This window comes from Echinops telfairi, unplaced genomic scaffold (genome assembly GCF_000313985.2).
Source record: "Echinops telfairi isolate 266 unplaced genomic scaffold, ASM31398v2 ScPeMD7_1;HRSCAF=3_0, whole genome shotgun sequence".
Classification (NCBI taxonomy): domain Eukaryota; kingdom Metazoa; phylum Chordata; class Mammalia; order Afrosoricida; family Tenrecidae; genus Echinops; species Echinops telfairi.
This window is the reverse complement of record NW_022103896.1, coordinates 41,198,463-41,222,176: the sequence shown is the minus strand read 5'-3', so window position 1 is coordinate 41,222,176 and position 23,714 is coordinate 41,198,463. Positions and strand designations below refer to the sequence as shown.

Sequence of the window (23,714 nt, the reverse complement as noted above, 5' to 3'; positions counted from 1 at the left end):
CCATCTACTGATGAGATAATAGATATATTAATATCTGCCTTTAATGATCCTAGCACATAGTAAATGTTTAATAAGGAATGAATAGATAAGATTTTTACAGTGCTACCAATGAGATAAAGCTCTATTGTAGTTTAGTTTCTTTGTCGCATATAAATTTGTGATTATGTATACAGTTTTTGTGTTTTGGTTTTCTTCCTGTGAAGATTTTTCCAGATCATTAAGTGTTCTTCTAAAACATGGGATTTAAAGATCTTCTTAGGGTGTATCATAATTCTTTTAAGAAAAAATGATAACGGCATTCACCTGAATAAATAATGATGAAAATAAGAGTAATTAGTGCAGGCAGATTTGCCCTTGTAGATTCTCAAATTAGATATCCACAGGGGCTTGGTTCCAGAGCCCATAGGATAATAATACCTAATAAAATTTAAATACTGGTTAAATAGTACTTTATACTTGGTCTTAGCTTTTGGTGCAGTGATGGATTAAGCATTAGGCTGCTAATCAGGTGGTGGGACCCAACGGCAGCTCCAGTGGACAAGATGAGACAGTTTGCTTCAGTAAAGATTGATAGCCTTGGAAACCCCATGGGGCAGTTCTCTGCCCTACAGGGTTGCATATCACTCAAGGGCAGAGGAGTTAGCCTGTAAGAGATTGTATTGATCACTTAATTACTTTTTAGCACCCCCTTCCCTTTTTTGGGGGGGTGTCTCCATATCACTGAAGCCACAGATGTGACATCCACACGGTTGAAGCCCTGGATACAGAGAACTGACTGTATTACAAAGGTGTGTTGCGTGTGGCACTATCCCAAGAGTAGATGAATAATAAAATAGGAGTTCCAGAAATAGACTAACATACACGAAAGAATTTAGTATGATATATGGCATTTGACACTAGTGGAAAACAGTTGATTTTTCAATTAAGCAGGGTTAGGACAACTTGTTAACCATTTGGAAATAAAACCTAATCTCACAAGCTATTGTAAATGAAGCCTGACTATAATAAGTACATATAGGGATATGTGTGTCTGTATATACCTGGGTTACATATTGGGCTACAACTGAAAGGGTCATAGTTTGAAATCATCAGCTGCTCCAGGAAAGATGAGACTTTTTATTCCTGAAAGATGACAGGCTCTGAACCCCTTTGGGAAATTCTTTTCTGTGCTGTAAGGTAACTAGGAGTTGCAATGGACTCAAATGGCAGTGTTTGGTTTTGTTTTTAATATGATGTGAGGACAGAAGATGGACTAATTTTTAGAGCTACATTTTAGTCTTGGAGAGCTGTGGTTATGCATTGGGCTTCAATCCACATGGTTTGAAACCACAGCAGCTCTGAGGGAGAAAGACTGGGTTTTCTACCCCCATAAACAGTTACAGTCTCGGAAACCCACAGAGACACTAAGAGTCAACACTGACTCAATGGCTTTGAGTTTGGGTTTTTGGGTTTCAGCCCAGGTAAACCCAATGTTTCACTTCTGTTCATATTGACAAAGTGGCAGCAGGACTGGGCGATATTTGGTTTTGTTGTACACAGGATCTCTTGAGACAGGACCAATCTGATGAGTGGCACTATCAGTGCTGTTAGGGGCTGCTCACCCCAAGATTGTGGGGGAAAGATGAGGCTGTTTGTTCTGAAACCACTGTGAGTCAAAATTGACTTGATGGCAGTGGATTGACAGTAGAACAAGCCATTGATAGTGTTAGGTTCTAAAAGGGGGTAGAATTCATTTCCTCCTGGAGGGGAAGAGATTTGAAGTCTAGAGTAATAATTCTTTCTTGAGCAGGTTGAATACTGTGTCATAAGTTGATGAATTTGTTTAAAGGACCAAGTCCTAGACCAAGTTATAGCTTCCCAATGAAAAAAGCAAATTCATAACAAAGAAAACAAAAGAGTAGAACTGAAAGGCTAAATTGTACATTTTCAGGAGTTTATTAGAAATTCAGCATAATAAACTATGTTATATGCCTAGCTAACTTTAGATAAAGGTTTTTAACTTTATTTGGGGCAGGGTAGGGAGCTCTCTAGCCCTTTAACATGTACTCGGGAAAGAGAAGAATAATAGATTTTAAATTACCCTTTAATTCAACATAGATCATTTTCTTTTTTGCATTTTAGTTTATGGTATAAATGGTAGCTACCTAATTAACACTTTTCAATTATAGATGGTCTGTCATCTGCTGATCCCAGCTCGGATTGGAATGCCCCCGCAGAAGAGTGGGGGAATTGGGTAGATGAAGAAAGAACAGCACTTCTGAAACCCCAGGAAACAATTCCTGAGGACCAAAAGGTAAGACAACAGTGGTGAGGGGTATGGTTTTAGTCTTTCAACTTCAGAATTGACATCAGAAAGAATTTACTGCTTTTGTAACGATGATGGCATTTCTCGGTTGCTCAAGAGCATGGTAATCGCTCTATTTTCTGCCCTGATTCTCTGGTGCATATGGTTCATGATTTACCTTTTTGGATGCAGGGAATTTATAGCCGAACAGATTAGCAAGAGAGGAGGAGCTAATTAATTGTGGGAAAGATTATGGGTTTGTTCGGTGTGGGGGTGGTTGTTAAATCTGAGCCTTAGAGAAGTTTGAATAGCCACCAGATTAGAGCTTAGGGAAGACCTGTATCATTGGCATATGGTCGTTAAAACTTTTGAGACTGGGTGAAATATTTAAAGAAAATCTTTTAGAGTCAGAGAAAACAAGCATAGAAATCTGGCAAGCTCTCAAATGCTTAGTGATAAGAAACCCCATAGATGAGTCTTGAGGGTGGAGAAGCCATTGAGTATGTCAGGAAGGCGACAGGGTTCAACCATCTCAGAAGCAACCGAGGGTGTGGGACTGAAAAACAGCATTGGATTTGCTCTCTGGTAATTTTACCAAGAGCAACCTTGTTAGAAATTTTGGAATCGAAGACATATTGTAGTCAATTGAGGAGTTGTTGTTAGGTACCATGCTGTGGAGACTGTTAGGTGCCATGCTGTGGAGTCTCTTCTGACTCACAGTGACCCTATATACAAACAGAACAAAGCACTGCCCAGTCCTGGTTGCTTTATCAGTGAGGGTTTATGTTTGGGAGGCTTTTATGCAGTGCCTGGCAAACGCCCTCAAAGTGCCATAAAGTAAGGTACATAGCTTACCAACTGCTATTTGTAGGAGTGAGGCCTCCAAAGTTTGTGGGAAACTGGGCTTGAAAGATAATGGAATTTTCCCCAAGCTTTCTGAAGCTTCCACATAGACACTATAGAAAGAATGGGTAGGCCTGTGTCCTGGTAAAACTTGGCTGGTCTGGGTTTGTTGTTTGTCAACCTTTGCAAATAAAGTTAAAAGTTAAACATACATGAAAAGAAAGCATTTAACAAATAAATAAGGTAAGGTCCTGAAAAGAGACAGTAGGGAGTGGACATTCTTAGTCTACATGGGTGGATTGACCTTTAATGGCATATAACTACAAATCAAACTCACTGCCATCGAGTCAATTCTGAGTGATGGCGGTGACCCTATACATGTTAGTCCGGGTAGACTAGAGAAACAAGTCCAGGGAGACTCATATGTATGAGAAAGAGCTTTATATACAAGAGCCGTTGAATATCGAGAAAACATCCTAGCCCAGTCCAGATCAAGTCCATAAATCCGATATTAGCCCATATTTCTGATACCAGTCTATAAAATCCTCTTCATGCTCAAAACACATGCAATGATGCTGAATGCAGGAAGATCACAGGCCAGTGGGTGGGAAGTGTTGTGGATCCAGTGGTAGTAGAGGCATCACAGTGCTGGCAGGGGCCTCCTGCTCCTGAGCTCTAGCATAGCTCCATGTGTCTTGTCCACAGGAATGTCTCACAAGGAGTGAGTGTGTGTCTGCCTCCAGCCAGCTATTTATCTCCTTAGTGCCTCCAAATGAGGTCGTCAAGCTGCAACCAGATTGACAGGCTAAACACCACCCCCCTTCACTTTTAAGTCTCAAATTTACAGCATTATCTAAGTACCACACCCTATAAGACAGAGTTGGTAACCTACCCCTGTGTGTTTCCTAGAATGTAATTTTTGATGGGAACAGAAAGCGGCATCTTTCTCCCTCAGAGCAGCTGCTGGTTTTGAACTGCTGACCTTGGAAACCAACAGCCCATCTTGGAACCACTATGCCACCAAGGCTTCTTTTGCCCTAGATCAGGAGCCCTGAATTCAGATTTCTAGCCTCCCTAAACTGTTAGAATAACATAAATGAATAAATGTTGGTTAAAAGAGCTCTAAGCTGGTCACAAATCCAATATAACTTTTAACTCCTCAAAAACTGAATTACTATAACCTGCTGTTGGTCTGAAGTCTAACTGATGTTAGAAACAGCTGATTAACTTATACAAGGGCACTATTCACAATAGCAAAATAATGGGAAGAAGCTAAATGTCTAGCAGAATAGTGAATAAGAAAACTTTTGGTACATATACACAGTGGTATACTCAATGCCATCGAATCCATGTGGACTCCCTAGTGACCCTTTAGGACAGAGTAGAACTACATTTCTGTAATTTTGTGGGAGCAGAGAGCTTCATCTTTCTCCTTCAAAACAGCTGGTGGTTTTGAACTGACCTTTCAGTTAGTGGCCCGATGCATAACCCACTCTGCCACCAAGGCATAGTGTAGTCAATTAAATATTCCACAACATTAAAGAGTCAATATAACATGGATGAACCTGGAAGATATTGCATGAAATTAGTCAATCACCAAAGGATAAATATTGTATGAGATCAATATTGTAAAAAGTTGAGAAAATGTTTTTACACTAAAAGCAAAAACATTTCTTTGGTTATTACCAGGAAAGGAAGGAAGTCACTGGCTAGTAGAGGCTAGTCAAGTGCTAACTTGGATAAAGGGGAAGTAAATATATAAGAAGAATGAGATTGTCAGAAAATGGAGGCAGGGGAAGGCATTGGGAGGTTTGCAAGAGTTAAAAGCAGTAGAGGTGTGTGTATCTTGGCTGCAAATATATTCATAAATGTGGCGGAGCATACAGGGGGAAAATTTATGAAAACTTAAAACATAACCGAACACCTTGAGAGAATGAGTCTGGCCCTGAGGGCTCCGGACCATCGCCCCGGAGACACCAAGACACCAAGTGTCATGACAACACAAGCACAACGTTCTGTACCCTACTTTGGGTGAGTATTGACTGGGGTCCGACAAGTTCGCATGCACCCATTTAAAGTGCAAATATTGGTCTCTCCCCATCTGGAGGAAAGAAGACAGAAGAGAATTAAAAACAAAAACATTGCCATTGAGTTAATGCTGGCCGATAGAGTCTCCCTGTGGGTTTCAGAGACTGTGACTATTAACAAGAGTAGAAAGCCCAGTCTTTCTACCTTGGAACTGCTGGTGGTTTCAAACTGTCGACCATATGGATCGAAGCCCAACAGTTAGCCACTACACCACCAGGGCTCCTAATGACAGTCTACAAAGAGACGTGGAAATAATCCACCATGCATACATACATCGGTCTCTATAGCCATGAGACTAGAAGAATGAGATGGTGCACCACTACCTCTATCAATTGCTCTGAAAAGTATCACAGAAGGTTTGTGTGGAGTGGAGAAAATGATAAAACTCAAAAATCATGATAAAGATTAGGCATTACTGGTCAGTTAGAGACCGGTGAGACACCCAGGACTGGTTCTTAGTCATCCATCATCTGGAACTAAACTCACCCCATGACTGAGTTTTCAGTCAAATAATTGGCCTATAAGGAGAGCAGTAACAATACACATACCTTAGAATAACCAACCATACGAGAGTAAATGTTTAGTTAGCATTTACCCAAGGACACATTTCAGAGGGTTAGGAAGAGGAAGAATGGCAAGAGAAAACGTGGAGGAAGTGAGTGAAGAGATGGTGCATTGGGGGGATTAAAACGTGTATGAATTGTTGAAATAAAACTTGATGTGCTCTGTAAACCTTCGCCCAATTCATAATACAAAATTTTTTTTACATTCATGAAAAAATTAAAGGTAATGGAAATCTTTCACAAAAGCTTTGAAGTCCCCTAATATTTCGTGTTATGTATTATCTGCTGCACCCACTTAAAAGTTGCATTCTCATAGAAGATAAAGTGCTTCTCAGAAAGTGCAGGGGCGTTGTGCTTGCTGACATAGCTGCCACCATGGCTTCGTTTCTGCAGTGGCTGTCCATCTGGATGCATTTATCTTGGCATGGTGGACAGCCACAGCAGATAGCATCAGGACTTTCCTCTGCTTCTTGGGAGCACTTCCAGCATCAGGAGGGACACTTACAGGGCCAAAAATATGTCAGAGCTATAATTGATCACGTTTTACTGCAATACAGAATTTGTTCATGTGGAGATATTGGCAGCACACCTTTTTTTAAAAACCCACATGTAAGTTCCAGTCCCTATTGTTGTGAGTCAACTTTAGCATTCATCGTATACATTTATAGGGGGTGGGGCAATATCTAAGTGTCTTTCAGTAGGGGAGTGGAAAAAGAAAGTGTTTATGTTTTTGTACCAAATTCACTACCATGAAGTCTATGCTGACTCATAGTGACCCTGTAGGACAAGGTAGAACTGCCCCCATGAGTTTCCAAGACTGTAGCTGTTTATGGTAGTAGAAACCCAAATCATTCTCTTGTGGGGCAGCTGGTGGTTTTGAACTGATGACCCTGTAGATGGCAGCTTATTGCTTAACCACTATGCCGCCAAGGCTCCATGTGTTTTTACAGAAGCATATTATATAGAAGTTAAAAATTAATGAACTAAAGCTACATTGATAACAATATGGCTAGCTGTTTGTTTGTTTGTTTGTTTGTTTGTTTTTTAATGGCTGAATAACAAAGATCAGTTAGAAAAATAAGCCAGGCAATTAAGTCACTTAACGTCTCAAGAAATAGTGGAAATGGGACTGGAGTATAAAGAAATTTAAGTTTACCAATAATTCCTTTTCTTATAAAAAAGCTAAAATTTGCCCGTGTCCAGCACTTATTAAATCTAAGTGTGCAAGCAGGTGTTTGGTAGTTTGCGTACTTTCATATATGTGCATTCCAAAACACTTGGGGCACAGTGACAACAGGGCTTAGCATAGCAGCAACATTTTACATTCATTCAAAGATGCTGCAGAATTGGTTTTGGATTTCTTCTCATTATCAGAAACAGTGTTTTGCCATATAAGGAACAGCATTCATGTAGGAACTCTAATGGGCTGAGCCGCAGACTAATGAGCATCCTTCTGACCTGAGCACCCTTCACAGGGTGTGTTTGTTCATATGACAGTTGTAGCTTGCCAGGCCTGTCAAACTGGAAGCCAGGTAGCCTATCTGCCCTTTGCTCTTTCTGTAAGCTAATCATAGTGACTGTGATACTGAGCAGAAAAATAGCAATTCTTTATTATCAACTCATCTCTCCCAAGAGGCCATTCGAGTAATCTAGTCTGTTGTCTGTACAAAATAGGCAAAAGAGCTTTATCCATAGTGCATTCAGCTACGCAGTGTTAGTGAAGAGGTATCATATGAATACTGATTTAATAATATTTATTCACTAGCTATTTTGTTTGTTTTGTTTTGTTTTTAATCGTTTTATTAGGGGCTCATACAGCTCATCACAATCCATACATACATCAATTGTGTACAGCACATTTATACATTGATTGCCCTCATCATTCTCAAAAGATTTGCTCTCACTAGGTATTTATTATTGCTACTTTTAAGGTGTGTTTTTTAAGACATTTTTCAAATTTTTACAAAATTTTAATGTCTTAGGTAATCGTAGTTTCATATGCAGTTGTCAGAAATAGTACATCCTGATTCTCTGTACCCAGTAGTTTCCCCCAGTGGTAACATCTTGAAAGCTATCACACAGTTATCACAAGCTGGATGCTGACGTGGGTGCAGGCATGCTACAGGACATCTCTAGCCCCACAAGTATCCCCCAAATTGCCCTTTTAAAGCCACACTTTCTTCAACCAGTGATCTATTCTCCATTTGTCTGATTTTATAATTTCACAAAGCTCAATGAATGGAATCATGAAGTGTGTAGCTCTTGGGGGTTGGCTTATTTCATCTGCAGAGTCCTCTGTTCATCGAGGTGGTTGTGTGTAGAGCTGGGCCCTCCCTTTGTCCTCCAGGATGGTACTCCATGATTGGGGTTGCACTCAGTTTAATGATGTGCCAGTTGAAAGACATCTGAATTTGGCTAGTGTGAACCCAAGTCTAAATTACTCTGGGATCGTGGGCTCCCCAAGGAGCTGCTAACCACAAAGTCAGCTGTTTGGATCCACCTGTTACCCCCCAGGAAGGAGATAGATGGGTTTGGTGTGTTTACTCCTAACCATTGGGAATCAGAAGAGCAGTGCTCCTCTGTCTGTAGGGTTACTAAGTTGGAATCGATTCATTGGTCGTGAGCTTGGTTTGGAGTTTTGGGTATTGTAATTACAGATTTCTTTTTCTGAGAAACTATCTTTTCCTGAGTGGCAGTACCCCTAGCAATCCGGAGGCTGTGTATATCTTCCCTCTCACATGCGGTCTGCTGATGTCGTTGGTTTTCATTTAGCATTCCGATAGCAGCCTGGTGATCATGCATATTCTGTTTGTTTTTCGAGGGAGGTAGTTTTGGTTTGGGCTGCTGTATATTCTCTGGTAAAATGTGTCTTTTGCATATTTTCTATTTAATTGTTGAATCGTGAGTGTTTTTATATATTTTAAACACTAGTCCTTTGTTGGCTGTACGGTTGCAAAAGTGAAGGTTATCAGAAAGTATGCCTGCTGTGGCCCCAGATTGCATGTGCATGGCTTTGTTTCAAATGACATGTGTGCAAACATATCTTTGATCAGGGAGTGGCTGCAGGCAAATTCCTTCTGCAACAAACTTGTCTTAGTCTCACTGGGGTACCTTCAAAAAGGGAAAAGGGGATCCAATCAAAACAGTGACACGTGAGGGACTCTGCTGGGCCAGTTACCTTCAAGGCAGAGTGCCTTATTGGCATTATGTTTCAGATTTCAAAATTATGATCTTCATAGCTTTTCTTGAAGGACACGGGATGAATGGGGGCATACTATGATGCCATTTTAAGAAAATGGTAAACTATATTTGTGGGGGGAGAGCCAGAAAGTTGTTTCCCCACCATGTCAGTATACCTGTTGGGAAACCTTACCACACACCCTCCAGCCTTGATCTTGTTCAGATTTCCTTTTTGTTTCCGAAACTCAACATTTAAAAGGAACAGGATCTGAGCCCCCAGGGATGCCAAAACTGCCATTTTGGCATGTGCGTTGAAGAGCACAGCGTTCTTTGAGGTAGGGCAGGGTCTGAGATGGAACCCCCTTCAGAAGTGTATAGGCTTAGTTGGAGGGTATGTGGGGAATCACATTATATTTTGATACTTTTGTTTAATAAAGACCTCTGATTATGTACCAATACATTTTTACTTACCGTCCATTGTGTCAAGCACATTCATACATTTGTTGTTACTGTCATCATTTTCAAAACATTTTATTTCTACTTGAACCCTTGGTATCAGCTTCTCATTTTCCGTCCCTCCCCCATCCTCCCTCATGAACCCTTGATAATTTACAAATTATTATTATTTTTTCATGTCCTACACTGACTGATGTCTCCCTTCACCCACTTTTCTGTTGTTCATCCCCCTGGGAGGGGGTTCTGTGTCGATCATTGTGATAGGTTCCCCTTTTCTCCCCCCACCTTCCCCTTACCCTCCTGGTATCACTGCTCTCCAACTGCATTTCCAAACATCAGGATTTGCACAGCTCTTTAATTGATCTTGTGAAAAATAGCCTGAGCATCGAGGGTGGGCAATACAGTGGGCAGCCAGTCTCAAGGTCTGCAGTTCAAAACCACCAGCCACTTCCACTTCTCGCCGAAAGATGAGGCTGACTACTCCCATAGTGAGTTAGTCTCAGTAACCCACAGGGCTGTTCTGTTCTGTCCTACAGGGTCACTATGAGTCAGAATTTACTCTGGCAGTGAGTGTCTAGTGAAAAATAAAAGATGTGGGGAAAGTGGTCTGTTGTAGTCAGTAGGAAAGTATTTTAGTCTTTAAATAATACCAGATCAGTTTCAGTATTTCTTTATGATTTGGTGAGGTTTTTTATTCAACAGTTCACACTCCTGTTGCTTTTCTCATTTATTGCAGTGCAGCCCCGCTTACCGCCCGCTTCCATTTCCTTCTCCCCTCTCCTAAATTTCCCAAATTCTGTCCTTGGGCAAATGCTACCCCCTTTCATCTTAATTCTTACATGGAATCTAGAGGACAAGGACTGAACCTAATGGGTAGAATCAACTTCACCAAAACAATCAGTTCACTTGCCTACTTTCTACTTGTCACACAGGTTTCGGATGAAGATAAAGAAAAGGGAGAGGGAGCTCTTCAAGCTGGGAAATCGAAGAAGAAGAAGAAGAAAAAGAAGAAGCAAGGTGAAGATAACTCTTTTGCACAGGTAAAAGTGAAAATAGCAAAACTGCACACATTCATTCCGAATTGACTGCTGCAAGCTGTAGTGACAGTATGAGAGGGGCGTCCCAAAGTTTGTGGAAAGTGGAATTAAAGGTGATGTAATATCTTCATGAACTTTATGAAGACCCTCTTATGCAGACTCTAATGTGTAGAAAGAAATGTGTGAGAAATCAAACTTTTAAATTCTCAAGTGTTTTAAAAGATAAGTGATCTTCATGGTCAACAGTTTGAAACCACCAACTGCTTCTCAGAAGAAAGGCCAGCGTTCTACTCTTGTGAACAGTTCCAGTCTCAGAAACCCACAGGGGGGTGGTACGAAGTCACTCTGAGTCTGTTGACTCGGTGGCAGTGAGTTTTGAGTTTTGAGTACAAATTAATCAAGTGCATTTCTGATTGTCTAGTAGGGCACACACATTTCCCTGTAACTGAATGGCACCGTTTTATGCCATTTGCAACCCAGACACAAAGTATGCAGAGTTTTTCACTGCCTCTGATTTTGCTGGCTTCTGATTCCACTGTGTTTTTCCTGATTACTTTGTTTCTCATTAGCAGACGTGTTCTGTTTGCATCCCTCCTCATTCTCCTTGCCTTTGATCTCCCCTCTGGTGGGTGGGGGGTCAGCTTATAGTAAACATACAATCCAAGTTCTTTTCAGTTCAGTGAAACATAGTAAGTTCCTGGGAATGTGCACAGATCTATATTTCTGAAAGCACTGGCTCCGTTCCTAAACTTAGGAGGGTTTTTATGCCTTACTGAAGCCACTTGCAAATTGTTTTCATTCATTTAAGTATTGGAGATAGGCAGAGCTAACATTTACAGAGGGTAACCCCACGTAATGATTTTTCCTACTTAGTGCTCTGTTTTGGAAAAGAAATAAATATCTATCTAACTCATCATTGTTGGAATTAATAATGAATGGACCCAAGCTAAAAAAACTCACTATCATCAAGTCCATTCCAATTTAGAGCATCCTAAAGACAGCAAGAACTCCTCGGAGAATTTCTGAAGCTGGAAGTCTTAGAGGGCACAGAAAGCCTCACCTTCTGTGGAGTGGCCAGTGGTTTCAAGCTACTGGCCTTGCAGTTCGCACCTCAGCCTGCAACCCAGGAAACCACCAGAGCGCCTTGTGATTGCGTGTACAGGTTAATAAAAATGGCCAAGATGATCACAGATGTGATAAACAAAAACATGTAATAAGTATACCTTTCTTGTTATCTAAAGCTAGCTGATGAGAAAGGTTATTCAAAGAAGGCTATAACGATAGCCTTCACTAGTACTCCTCTTCTGGGTATGGATTCAACGACTTTTGTTTAAGAGGTGGTTTGATTTTGTAAGCGTCGGCAATTTTATTCAGACATTCCCCCAGTGTCCCACCCAAGGGGGCAGAGAGCTACCTAAAGCTGGGTCTTCCCCTACGGATGCCAGGCTTCTCACTGCTCTTTGACAGTAACTCCTAAAAATGTGTCTTGGAGACCCTTGTGAATCTGACTGGGTAAAGAGTACGGTAATTTACAGCACTCCTGGGTGTGAGCTTAAACAAAATGTGCCCGGTTAGCTTTCTTTCTGGCCTTCTCTGCTTCCTGAGATGAGATGTTTGGGTGTGGGAGGAAGGGGTGGTGGTGGTTGTGGTTATTGGGATGGGAGTTAATTCAGGGCAAAAATACAAAGACAGTGCCCTTTACAAAGGTATAACTTCCACCAGTATTCCTTGACACCATCAAAGATGTTACGTGCAGTAGATGTATTTCTAATGTTTTCCATTTAGAGGCAGAGCTATGTGACCATCCCTTTGGTAATTATTCAGGCAAAGGCCTCACAGCCTTCTGGTCAATTCCAAGTCTCAGTAAAGTGACCCTGTAGGCCCCCTTGGGTTTCCTCAGCCATCTTTATGAGAGTAGAAAGACTTATCTTTCTCCTTTGGGCCCACTAGTGGTTTCGAACAGCTGACCTTGTACTTAATAACCCCAGGAGTAACACAATATGCCACCACGACTCCTTTCAGATAATCCTTTAAATATATATCTTCCCACCATTCTGACGCCATTTCTACCTTACAAATTGGGCTAGACCAGAGCATGTACAGATAAGAGATGGAATCATGAACTCCAGGACAATAGGGGGAAGGAGAGGGGAGGGATGGGGAACCAATCAAAGTGATCTACATATAGCCCCTTCCCAGGGGGGCGGACAGCAGGAAAGTGGGTGAAGGGAGACATCATCAGTCAGTGTGGGATGTAAAAAATAATAATTTGTGAATTATCAAGGGTTGGAGGGGCTGCCTAAGAAAATGAGCTGACGCCAGTGGCTCAGGTGGAGGGAGAATGTTTTTTGAAGGCGATGATGGCAACAAATGTGCTTGACACATTGGACATATGTATGGATTGCTGTAAGAGCTGTGTGGGGCCCCAATAAAATGATTAAATAAATAAGTAAAAGTATGTCTGTATTTAAATGCTGATAGAGTAAACCACGACACAGATTTTGAAGTCAAACTTGTCTTCAGAGTGCAGTTCTCCCCTTGTACTGGGGTTTGTTTGTTTTGTTACCTTGCCCAAGGTGAAAGAGAAAAGTCCCACCATAGCTTGCTTTAAGAATAAATGCGAAAAGTGGGTGAAGGAAGGAGACAGCAGTCGTTGTAAGACATGAAAAAATAATAATAATTTATAACTTATCAAGGGTTCATTGGGGGGGGGGGGGGTGAGCTCATACCAGAGGCTCAAATAGAAAGAAACTGTTTTGAAAATGATGATGGAAACATATGTACAGATGTGCTTGACACGATAGATGGATGGATTGTGATGCGAGCTGGGAAAGCCCCCAATAAAATGATTTATTTTAAAAGAATTCAATGCTATATCCATTAAATTCTGTGCAGCGTGCATATCCGTAAGTGATAGAATTTCTCTGTGTTTGGTTTTTGTTGTTTTCCATTGAAACACTTTAGCTGGTACGAGTCTGGTGGAGTTCTTTAGAGTGAACATGTAGTCTTCTGTAGATTGCACCCTTACGTGCCTGGAAGCACTTGCCCCACTTATATTCACAACACAGATTTAAATTATAATTTACTTGGATGGGAGAGGAAGCAGAGTTGAAGTAGCAGTCATTAGACTTGGTGGGCGTCCAGTGGAAAAGGACCTAGACATGACAGGTTTTGATCTGTTGGACAGGGATTTGAACTTGAAAGAACTGATCCAGGAAGTTTCCCCCTGGCACCATTCCCCGTGCTTAGGGAGATGAACAACAACTCCTGGGTTGCGGCTCACGCTGAAGCTGTACGTACTTGCATAGACTCCTCAGAACATCAGTGTCCAGAGTGCTGTGTCATTGGGCAAAAATGATGATGTTACAAGTACAATCACCTTATACCCCAGGAGGGTGATTGACAATGTTTTACTTTTCTGCCTCTATGGGTTTTTGTTTTCCTGCCTTTAGTTTGCTTGTTTTTGTTTGTTTGTCTTGTTGTCTGCTAGTTGGTTTGTTGCTTTTGTTAGGGTAGTTGGTCTTACTTGGTTTGAATTTGTCGTAATATAACCACCAAAGTAAACCTGAGTCATTCATATCCCAGGGACAAGCAGATGGATTCTGTGCCCCCACTGAACTCTAGCCCCAATCCAAGAACAGTTCATTGTGATAACATGGCCTTGCTCGATACTCACCTTCATGAAAAGATCACTGAAGATAAGGGTGCTACAGCAAAGTGTGGTGAAGAAGCAGATGGTGCCTGGCCATCAATCAGAATAGTGTCTGGGTCTTAAAGGATTGTATTCGAACAAGCAGCCATCTAAGTGAGGAATCAACTAAGTCCACATGGAAGAAGCACACCAGTTTGTGTGATCCAAAGACGACAGTAACAAAATTCAAACATGACAAAGGGAAAAGTATCAGGGCCTAAATTGCAAAACATCCAATTTGTAGAAGGCTATGAAAGACAGTGAGGGCCCAAAACCCATCTGCAGAGTGTCTGTTCAAGTTAAGCCACTGGCAGATCCCTATCAGATAGGGATCGTTGTAATCGTGATTACACCCTGGATCAAACTTGACACCTCCGACTTGAGCCAACTTGAAATTCTAGGTGCAAGTATTTCTTGATAGTTCCATGGCAAAATGTTCTTTGCTGGCCTTTCAAATATTCACTAATCTTTTTTTATTATTTGTATTTCTGTCTTTGTATTATTGTTATTTTACCTTTATCACTTTATTTTGTTTCTGTTTTTTATTGGGTTTACCAGGTTGTGGAGCACAGAAGGAGTAGATGCATAAAGATACAACTGATGCAGGGGTTTATAGGGGTGGGGAGTAGAGATAGGGAAGGGGAGGAGGAGTGAGGAAGGAACAGTAGAACTGATGATTACACAACTCATTTTTTTTAAGACATACATAATACATTTTATTTATTTCAGATCGTTTTACAGGGAGCTCTTACAACTCTTGTTACAATCCGTACATCAGTTGTATCTGACATATTTGTACATATATTGCCATCGTTCTTTTCTAAACATTTACTTTCTTTTGAGCCGTTGGGATCAGCTCCTCTTTTTTTTTAACCCTCCCTCCCAACCCTCATGGCCCCTTGATAGATTATTGATTGTTATTATTTTCCTATCTCATACCGACTGTTGTTTCCCTTCTCCTCTGGTTTCTGTTGTTCTCCCCCCGGATGAGGGGTGGGGGTGGTTATGTGCCCTTCATTGCAATTGGTACCCCCTTGCCCATGCCCCTTTAGTATCGCTATTCCCATTCCTGTTCCTGGGTTCATGTGTTGTGAGCTTTATCTCTTGCCTCTACCTATGTACTTGCTCCCATCCAGTCTAGAGTGGGAAGTAGCACTGGGGTCATGAGAGTGGGGGTGGGGGGTGAGGAGGCCTCAAGGGATAAGAGGTATATTGTGTGATCCATCTATGCTCTACTGCACCCTGATTGACTCATCTCCCTGCAACCCCTCTGTGGGTGGATTTCCATTGTCCACAGATGGGCTTTGAGTCTGCTCCATGCACCATTATTCTCACCAATGCGTTTTTCATTTGTTTGTTTGTTTGTTTGTTTTCCAAGAATTGTACTTTTTTTTTTAAAACATTTTATTAGGGGCTCATACAACTGTTATCGCAATCCATACACACATCAGTTGTGTAAAGCGCATTTGTACATCATTCTCAAAACATTTTCTCTCCACTTAAACCCCCACATTAGGTCCTCATTTTTCCCCTCCCTCCCCACTCCCCTCTCCCTCATGAGCCCTTGATAGTTTATAAATTGGTATTTTGTCATATCTGTTTGTTGTTTGTTATGAGTCTTCTGATGCCCATTGTCCTGTCATGATGACACCTCATGCTTGCACTGGCTAGTGTGCTTCTTCCATGTGAGCTTGTTGTTTCCCTGTTGGATGGCCGCTTGTTTAAGTTCAAGCCTTTAAGACCCCAGATGCTATATCTAAATAGCCGGGCACAGTCCGCTGTCTTCACCACATCTGCTTATGGACCCATTTTGTCTTCAGCAATCGGGGTGGGGCTTGAGCATCACAAAATGCCAGTCTGTTAGAACAAAGTGTTCTTGTATTGAGGGGAGGGTATGAGCTGAGGCCTGTCTGCAATCTTAAAAACATATGACATTGGCCAATACCTCTATTTTTATGGATTAATGTATTTACAGAAGTACACACCTCTGTTAATACCTCTATCTATAGCTTTGCTTCCTTTGTTTCCTTTTGCCTCCTCCAGCCCCACCATCACGTTCCCCCTTCTCCCACCTCTTAGTACTTCCTCTCAGCTAGATTGGTGTTGCTCTAATACCCACAGGATCTCTGTAACCTGCTAGATGTTGGTTTCAATTTCTTAGTTGTTCCCCCGTCCTTGGCGCCAGTGCTTCTCCCAAGACCCTCCAGAGCCACAACTCATTTTAAAAGTGATTTAGCCTGTGTGATCACGAGGTGTTGAAGGGATCGGGTAGCAGACCCCAAAGAACAAAAACCATCATTGCGTGCTCACCTTCCCCATATAAACACTGAAGACAAATGTGTGCATAAGTAAGTGTGGTGAAGAAGGCTGATGGTGCCCAGCTATCAAGAAATAAAGCATCTGGGGTCTTAAAGGCTTGAAGGTAAACAAGCGTCCATCGAGCCCAGAAGGAACAAAGCCCACATGGAAGAAGCACACCAGCCTGTGGGATCACGAGGGGTCGAAGGGACCAGGTATCAGGCATCTAAGAATAAAAAATATCATTGCGAATGAGGGGGAGTGCGGGATGGGGACCCAATGTCCACCTGTAGACAACTGGTAATAATTTATAAATGATCAAGGATTCATGAGGGGAGGAGGGAGCGGGGAGGGAGGGGGAAAAATGAGGAGCTGATGCCAGGAGCCTAAGCAGAAAGCGAGTGTTTTGAGAATGATGAGGGCAACGAATGCATAAGTGTGCTTTTACACAATTGGTGTATGTATGGATTGTGATAAGAGTTGTATGAGCCCCAATGATTTTTTTTTAAAGTGATTTAACCGTAAGGAAAAAAATAAAGTGTTCTAAAATTGATTTTAATTGTACAACTCAATATGATTGAACTATTGAATTGTATGATGTGTGAATTAAGGGCCAATAAAAATAAAAGAAAAAGTAAATTATAATCTAAACCCTCTACCATCCTTAAGAAGTTTCACCAGAATTGGGAACGGAAAAGATCTTTATTAACCACTTCTTTAAGATAGCAACAACCATTATATGTGTGTGTGTTTGCTAGAGAACAATTCACTTACAGTGGTGCTCCTTGTTTACTGTGCTCACACTCTCGTTGATGCTTATTTCACATATATAAGGATGTACTATGCTGCCTTCATTCCACCCCCACCCCCACATGGTGACTCTAGGTGACACAGTGGAAATGCCCCATAAGTTTGGGGATTTATTTATTGAAACTTTTTATTGTGACTTGGGTGAAAGTTTCTAGAGCCCCCTGGATTTTCATTCAGCAATCTATACACTTTGGTTCGTGGCACTGACTGCATTCTGCACAATGTGACAGAGAGCTCTCTTCCCATTTCCCCCCAGCGTTTCTCCTTTCTGTTCCTCCTCTTCTCCATCCCTTCCTTCCTTCTGATCTTTGTCCTCCAGCAAATGCCCTTTTGATCTCCTAAGATCCTGGTCGTTTAGCTGGAGATCACCCGTAGTGTAGGTCTGTCTGCTAGTAGCCTAAAAGTTGAGCCAAGTCAAGGGAGGGGTTAAGTTCTAACCAGAATTTCAGGGGTTCTGCCAGACTGTCACGCCTTAAAACCTGGTCTCGTTAAGTTTTGTGCCACGTTTTTTCTCCCGTTCTGTCCACAGCCTTCTACTGCTGTCTCATTCATTCAGTCTGCATGGTGACTGGGACCATCTGGCTGTGGTGTCAGGAGTGGGGCGCTGAGCTGTAGCATGTTTCAGAGTGATTATGTTAAATTAACGTTTTAAACATTTCTAAGAACATCAAACGGGTGGAGCCCTGAAAACCATCTGGGCACGGCTTAATTTACAGTTGAGAAAACGGAAACTTGGGGAAACTACGTGATTAGTCTTTGAGATTATCTAGCTAGGCTGACAGGGCAAGCGCCCTCAGTGTGGCCATGCCACAGTCTAGCTAGCTATGTGCATCCTTTCCCTAGTCTGTAAACCAATTCATCTGTGAAGCAAAACATGCTTATTAGTTTAAGTATCCACGAGTTCCCTGTGTACTTTAAAAAGAAAAATGCACTAATTACTCAATTTGTCGAGTGTGTTAGAAGAGCGTCCACTGAAAGTGGAGAATGTTGTCCTTGAACTCCCTCAGGGAAGCAGGGGCGATGAATGTATGTACCAATGACCATGTGTCCTATAAATCTTCAAGCAATTATTTTTATATCCTCTATTTAGCTCTTTGGGCAGTTTCCAAAATAAAATTATTTTCCTGGGCTATCTTCTAGACCTAACTAACTACCTTATCCCAAATTAAGTGTAATTAATTAAAAAATTAGTGATTTCTATACTCTAATAAACTACTATTCTCTGTAGGACACAGAAGACTTGGAAAAAGAGATTAAAGAAGAGCATCCAGTGAATACCTCTAAAGTCCGACCCAAACCAGAGAAAGCATTTTCTTTGAAGACCATAAGCACTAGTGAATCAGCTGAAGTACACGTCAAAAATAGCCAGGTAATTTTATTTTTCATTTTTCATTTATTAAGCGATATGACAATTTGAGAATTGTAACAATATTTGTTAAGTAATGCACTGTACTAAGCATTTTAAATGAACACCCCAAGAGAAAGGTAGAACGTATTAGACATTAAATCAAGGCCTGAGAAGTTGGTCAGTTGCCCAGCATCATAACTCTCTCACTGACAAAATTAAAGCCACTGGTTTTTCTTTTTCTTTTTATAGTTTAAAGAGAACATTTATTAAGTCTTAAGAGAGGCAAATACAACACAAAGACACAAGCACTTATCATCTGGTGAGGGAGACCATTGGCACAAAGTTGAAATGACCCAAGGGCTCATAATTGGGACTCTAAAGTGGAGTATTGAGGGGGGCAGGGTGTGTGTGAACTGTCTCAAAAAGCATGATTGAAGCGGGGGGTTGGGGGGGGCATCATTGTTAACAGAGCAACACATCACTGTAACAGGTGGGACTACATATAGAAACAGGAGCAAGTCCACTATTGGGACATGCATATTGTTAGGTAGAAGGACTTACAAGATAGGTTCAGCGTCTTCTCACCAAAGCAGTTAGAGCCAAACTGGTAAGAGCAGGGAAAGCCACTGTTTCTTGCTGTTAAATCTGTAGGCACACAAGGGGTAGATGACCTGGAGACATGGGATGGGTTGCATCTCCCCCCCCTCCCCCCCGCCCAAGCACACACATTATATAACTATAGTTCAACCCTCCTATCAGGTTCGCAAATTAATGTGTTTTCTATGGAACAGACTAAAGTATCCGGACCATTCTATAAAAGATATAGGCTAATGACAAAGACTATGGCTTTTCAATGTCTTGATTTCTTATTGGGTAAATTATACTTGAATTGCACATGGTTTATGTATTCACTGCTCCTGGTGGCAGTAATGCCTCAGTGAAGCGGCTCAGTTCGTGTCCCTCCGCCTGCTCCAGGCTGGCCAAGGAAGGCTCGAGCGGACCCTGAGCATTCTCATTCCCCTACTAGGCTGAGGAAAGCTCTGACGGTTTGGACCTGAGGTTTCCTTGGCTTAGTCAGTAAGACTAGAGGCCACAATCAGCTTCTTTGGGACCATCTCTTTTCTTGTCGTAATCTGAAGCCATTTCTTCTCTTTTCAGACAGTTTCTTCATTATCCATCCGGTCTTCCACATGAGACAGGTTTGGGAAGTTGAGAGTAGGGAGGCAAAGGTCTTCTACTAAGCCAAGCATACTAATTACCAAGCTAAGGATCCCTGGTGATGCAACAGTTAAATACTCTGCTGTTGGCAATTTGTTCCCTAAAGATTACAACCTAGAAATTCTCTAGGACAGTGTTAGCCTTGCATGTGTAGTCACTGACAAGTTGGAATCAAGTTGATGGTTCTTGACAGCATGGACTCACTAGCAAATACAAAATCCTGCTAATTATAGTGAGTAAGAAAAATGTGAGCGTTAATGAAATTGAAAGAATTATTCACCCTAGCTTGTGATTCCGTAGGCGTTTGTAATTTTGTACTTGTGCTCCCTTTTCTTTCGACCTGTACTCATGAGTGTTGTAGGTAAAGGTTTGCTTAGTCGTGTCACTAGAGGGCAGGCATGACTTGCTAGTGCTTCTGATGTTAAATTATTTAGAACCCACTTGAGTATTTCCTACTTAAAAGCCTCTTGATAAGACTAAAATACTTTTATTTTGAATGTTTTTACCAAAAAAGCAATCTAAGATCATTTTATTCCGAAATAGCCTATCAAGACTCTTCCACCTGCTGTTTCTACCGAGCCATCTGTAAATTCATCAAAAAGTGATGACAAGAGCTCCTCCCAAGTGCCACCGATGCCACAAGAGACAGAGAAGTCCAAGTCGAACGCGAAGCAGAACAGTGTGCCTCCGTCACAGAGTGAGTGTGCCTCCGTAGGATGCTGATGGCGAGCGGAGAGGGCTAGACATCGAGCTGTTAGCCGAGTCAGAAGTTCGAATCCCCACCAGTCACTCCAAGTTCGAATCCCCACCAGTCATTCCAAGTTCGAATCCCCACAAGTCATGACAAGGCAAGGCTGTCAGCTCCTGTAAGGATTTACAGCAGCGGTTCTCAACCTGTGGGTCATGACCGAACTACCCTTTTACCGGGGTCGCCCAATTCATAACAATAGCAAAATTATAGTTAAGAAGTATCAACGAAAGTAATTTTATGGTTGGGGGTTCAGCCCAGCATGAGGAGCTGTCGAGGGTCGCGCGTGGGAAGGTGGAGAGCCGCTGGTCCACTCTGCCCTTTGGAGCCACTGAGTTGAAATGAACTCGGCAGCAGTGAATCTGGGTTTTGGAAACATTAATGAGTCAGCTTTTTCTCTTTGCAAAAACTAGGATCTGTGGAGTCAGGGAGATTCAGCCATCAAAGAGCTGAAATAACTCAAGGAGCAGGGCAACGATGTAGAGGAGGGCATTATAACTTGAACATACAGTTTGACATTTGCATTCCTAGTGGATTTTAAAGCACCTTTTTGTCATTGTTAGTGGCTGGTAGCAATACTTACTATCATCCTTTTTTTCTGTTTTCTTTTTAGCCAAGTCTGAAACTAGCTGGGAATCTCCCAAGCAAATAAAAAAGAAGAAAAAAGCCAGACGGGAAACGTGAATATTTTTTTCCTGAATTGGACATGTGTTTGCAAACACTGTCTTGAAGATTATGCTGTTTATGCAATAATTTGTGAACATGTACAGAGTTTTATATAAATTTCAACCAATTTTTAAAACAAAACTGAACACAGCCACCGTAAAAATGGAATCAAAGGAAAGTTAATTTATAAACTAAACGGTCAGCAGAACCTACGACAGTTGCTGGACGACGCTTGGGAAAGTCTTTTCAATTTAAGGAGAGGGATCCTAATTTAAGACTCGTGTCCTGGCTTTACAGCAGCGCCCTGTCTACAGCAGATTGTGCCCTGTCTCCTCTGCAGCTGGGAGAAAAAGGATTCTGATTAGAGAGAGGGGTGCCTGCAACGTAGTAGGTATTTCTTGGATCTTATGCACGGACCTTGTACCATTTGAATCTGTTTTATGCTTAAATCAAAGTGCTTTTGATCAAACGCATAATCGGCCATATCTTTGCGTACGTGTTGGCAGCAGTTTGTGTTAAAGGACTCACAAGTGCAAATAAAGAGTCACTTAGCATTAGCTGAACTGAGCTGGCCGGCTTAATTTGCGGTTTTTACAAAGTTCTTGATTAAAACATGAAAAATGCAGTTGACACTTGTGTGGCTTTTGAAGTTATTTTTGATAGTCTTTACATTACTTGAATTGTTCCAAGTACAGTATATTTTAAATTAAGAAAAGTCAACTGTACGTATTTGTTTTATACCTTTTAAGATTCAGACTCACAATTAATACTCTTGTTTTATGATTTGAACCCTGTTGGATAAAATCCAACCTAGATACGTTCTTTCCCTGGCAATTACTTTTTTCCCACTGTCAACTCTTGTTAGTTACTAATGCTTTTTTGACTTTGAGAATAAAATCATGTGCACACTAGTTGGACAGACCAGACTTGCGGCTTTGGTGGAGAATGAGGAATGAGCATCAGACAGCTTTAATTGACATTGTCAAGACCTCCAGTTATCAGGAATACATTTTTTTACTGCCTTAACCTGTAGTGTGTAGAATATGCATCAGTTACCTGAAGGGGATTCGTGTTTTTATAAGAATTTTCATGTAATACTGCGATCATGGTCAAATAAGGAACATTTCCTGCTTGAAACTGTGTTACAATGATGTGTGAGATGTTTCACCGTTTTCAGGCACTGTGTAATTCTATCGTAATAAACTGGCAGGTATCTTTGTAACTATAAGTAGTGCATGTTCAGCCATGTACACTGTACATAGCCTTTACCAAACGTGTTTGACAAGGACCATAATTAACATCACATAGTGAATTGTGATCAAAAACAAAAAACAAGCCATGATTTATTTGATGTGATTGGCTTAACTGTTTTTATGTGGCGCCAAGAATGAACCTGTTTCCACAGCTGTAACCAATGGTACTGATATATCCGTCCATGTTGTCTTCATTGTATTTGATTGTGGTTTGATGGTATTGGATTGTCAGACTAGGAAAGCTCAAGGAAACAACATGGTTTGAATTTTGCTGAAGACTGGCCTTACTACTGGACAGCGTTCTTAACAAGTAGTTATTAACTTTTCTACAGGTGTTAACATCTGTTTCAGGAACATGGCAGTGTGTTTACATGTCAGGAGTTTTGTTTAATTCAGTGATACTTCTAAGTTGATTTGTTTAAATAAATTCAGCAAATGGATAGTATTGTTTTTATTTGCTTCAGTATGGGGGGAAATGACAGCCAACGTGCCAGGAAGGGATTTCTCAAGTGACTTAATGAACTTGGTACAGGTGTTTCCTACACGATTCCTCCAAGGATATCGAAGTTGCCAGCACTTTGTAAACGTGTGTCGCAAAGAAGAATGTGATAAGGAGTTTGTATAATTTTGGAATGTGCCAAAAGGTCTATGCTCAAAACTATTTAATTGAACTCTCTCAACTCTACCTCACTCTCTTAGAATCCTGTTGGTTGTGTCACGTGTGTGCTTTATTTCTCCAGCCTCGTATGTCCCCAGTCAGCTACACCAGGTGGCAGAAACACCATCTTTGAGCACAGTGTCGTGAAGGTGGTGAGCCGCCTTGCTAAGTTGGGATGGATCCAGGACAGAGATCCCTCTCTGTCTTTCCTGTCTGGCTCAAGAGCTAGGGAGTGGAATTTATGTCATAAGCTGGCACCTGTGTAAGTGATCAAATCGATGTGCTCATGCTAGATTCATAAGGTGTAAGTCTTTTGCACAATGAGGTGTCAGTGTCCAGTATTCTTTATCTGTTCCATGAGATCTTTGTGGAGCACTAAACTTTTTTTCTAGCATCTAAATCAGGGGTCGTCAAACTTTTTAAACAGGGGGCCAGTTCACTGTCCCTCAGACCCATTGGAGGGCCAGACTATAGTTTTAAAAAAACTATGAACAAATTCCTATGCACACTGCACATAACTTATTTTGAAGTAAAAAAAACAAATAGGCAAAAATACCCGGCGGGCCGGATAAA

The 23,714-nt window shown here is 41.4% G+C and overlaps 1 protein-coding gene across 4 annotated transcripts in view; it reads left to right on the top strand.

Annotated features, from left to right (window-relative positions):
• The window catches only part of MTDH (metadherin), a 65,237-nt gene extending 42,314 nt beyond the window's left edge, over positions 1–22,923 (top strand). For all 4 annotated transcript variants that reach the window (XM_030887639.2, XM_030887734.2, XM_004697464.3 and 1 more), the window contains 5 exons: positions 2,169–2,293; positions 10,347–10,454; positions 18,479–18,619; positions 20,360–20,513; positions 21,178–22,923. In XM_030887639.2, the coding sequence (XP_030743499.1) occupies positions 2,169–2,293; positions 10,347–10,454; positions 18,479–18,619; positions 20,360–20,513; positions 21,178–21,248 (599 nt within the window). In that variant the 3' untranslated portion in view covers positions 21,249–22,923. The remainder of the gene's footprint in view (positions 1–2,168; positions 2,294–10,346; positions 10,455–18,478; positions 18,620–20,359; positions 20,514–21,177) is intronic.
• The last annotated feature ends 791 nt before the right edge of the window (positions 22,924–23,714 follow it).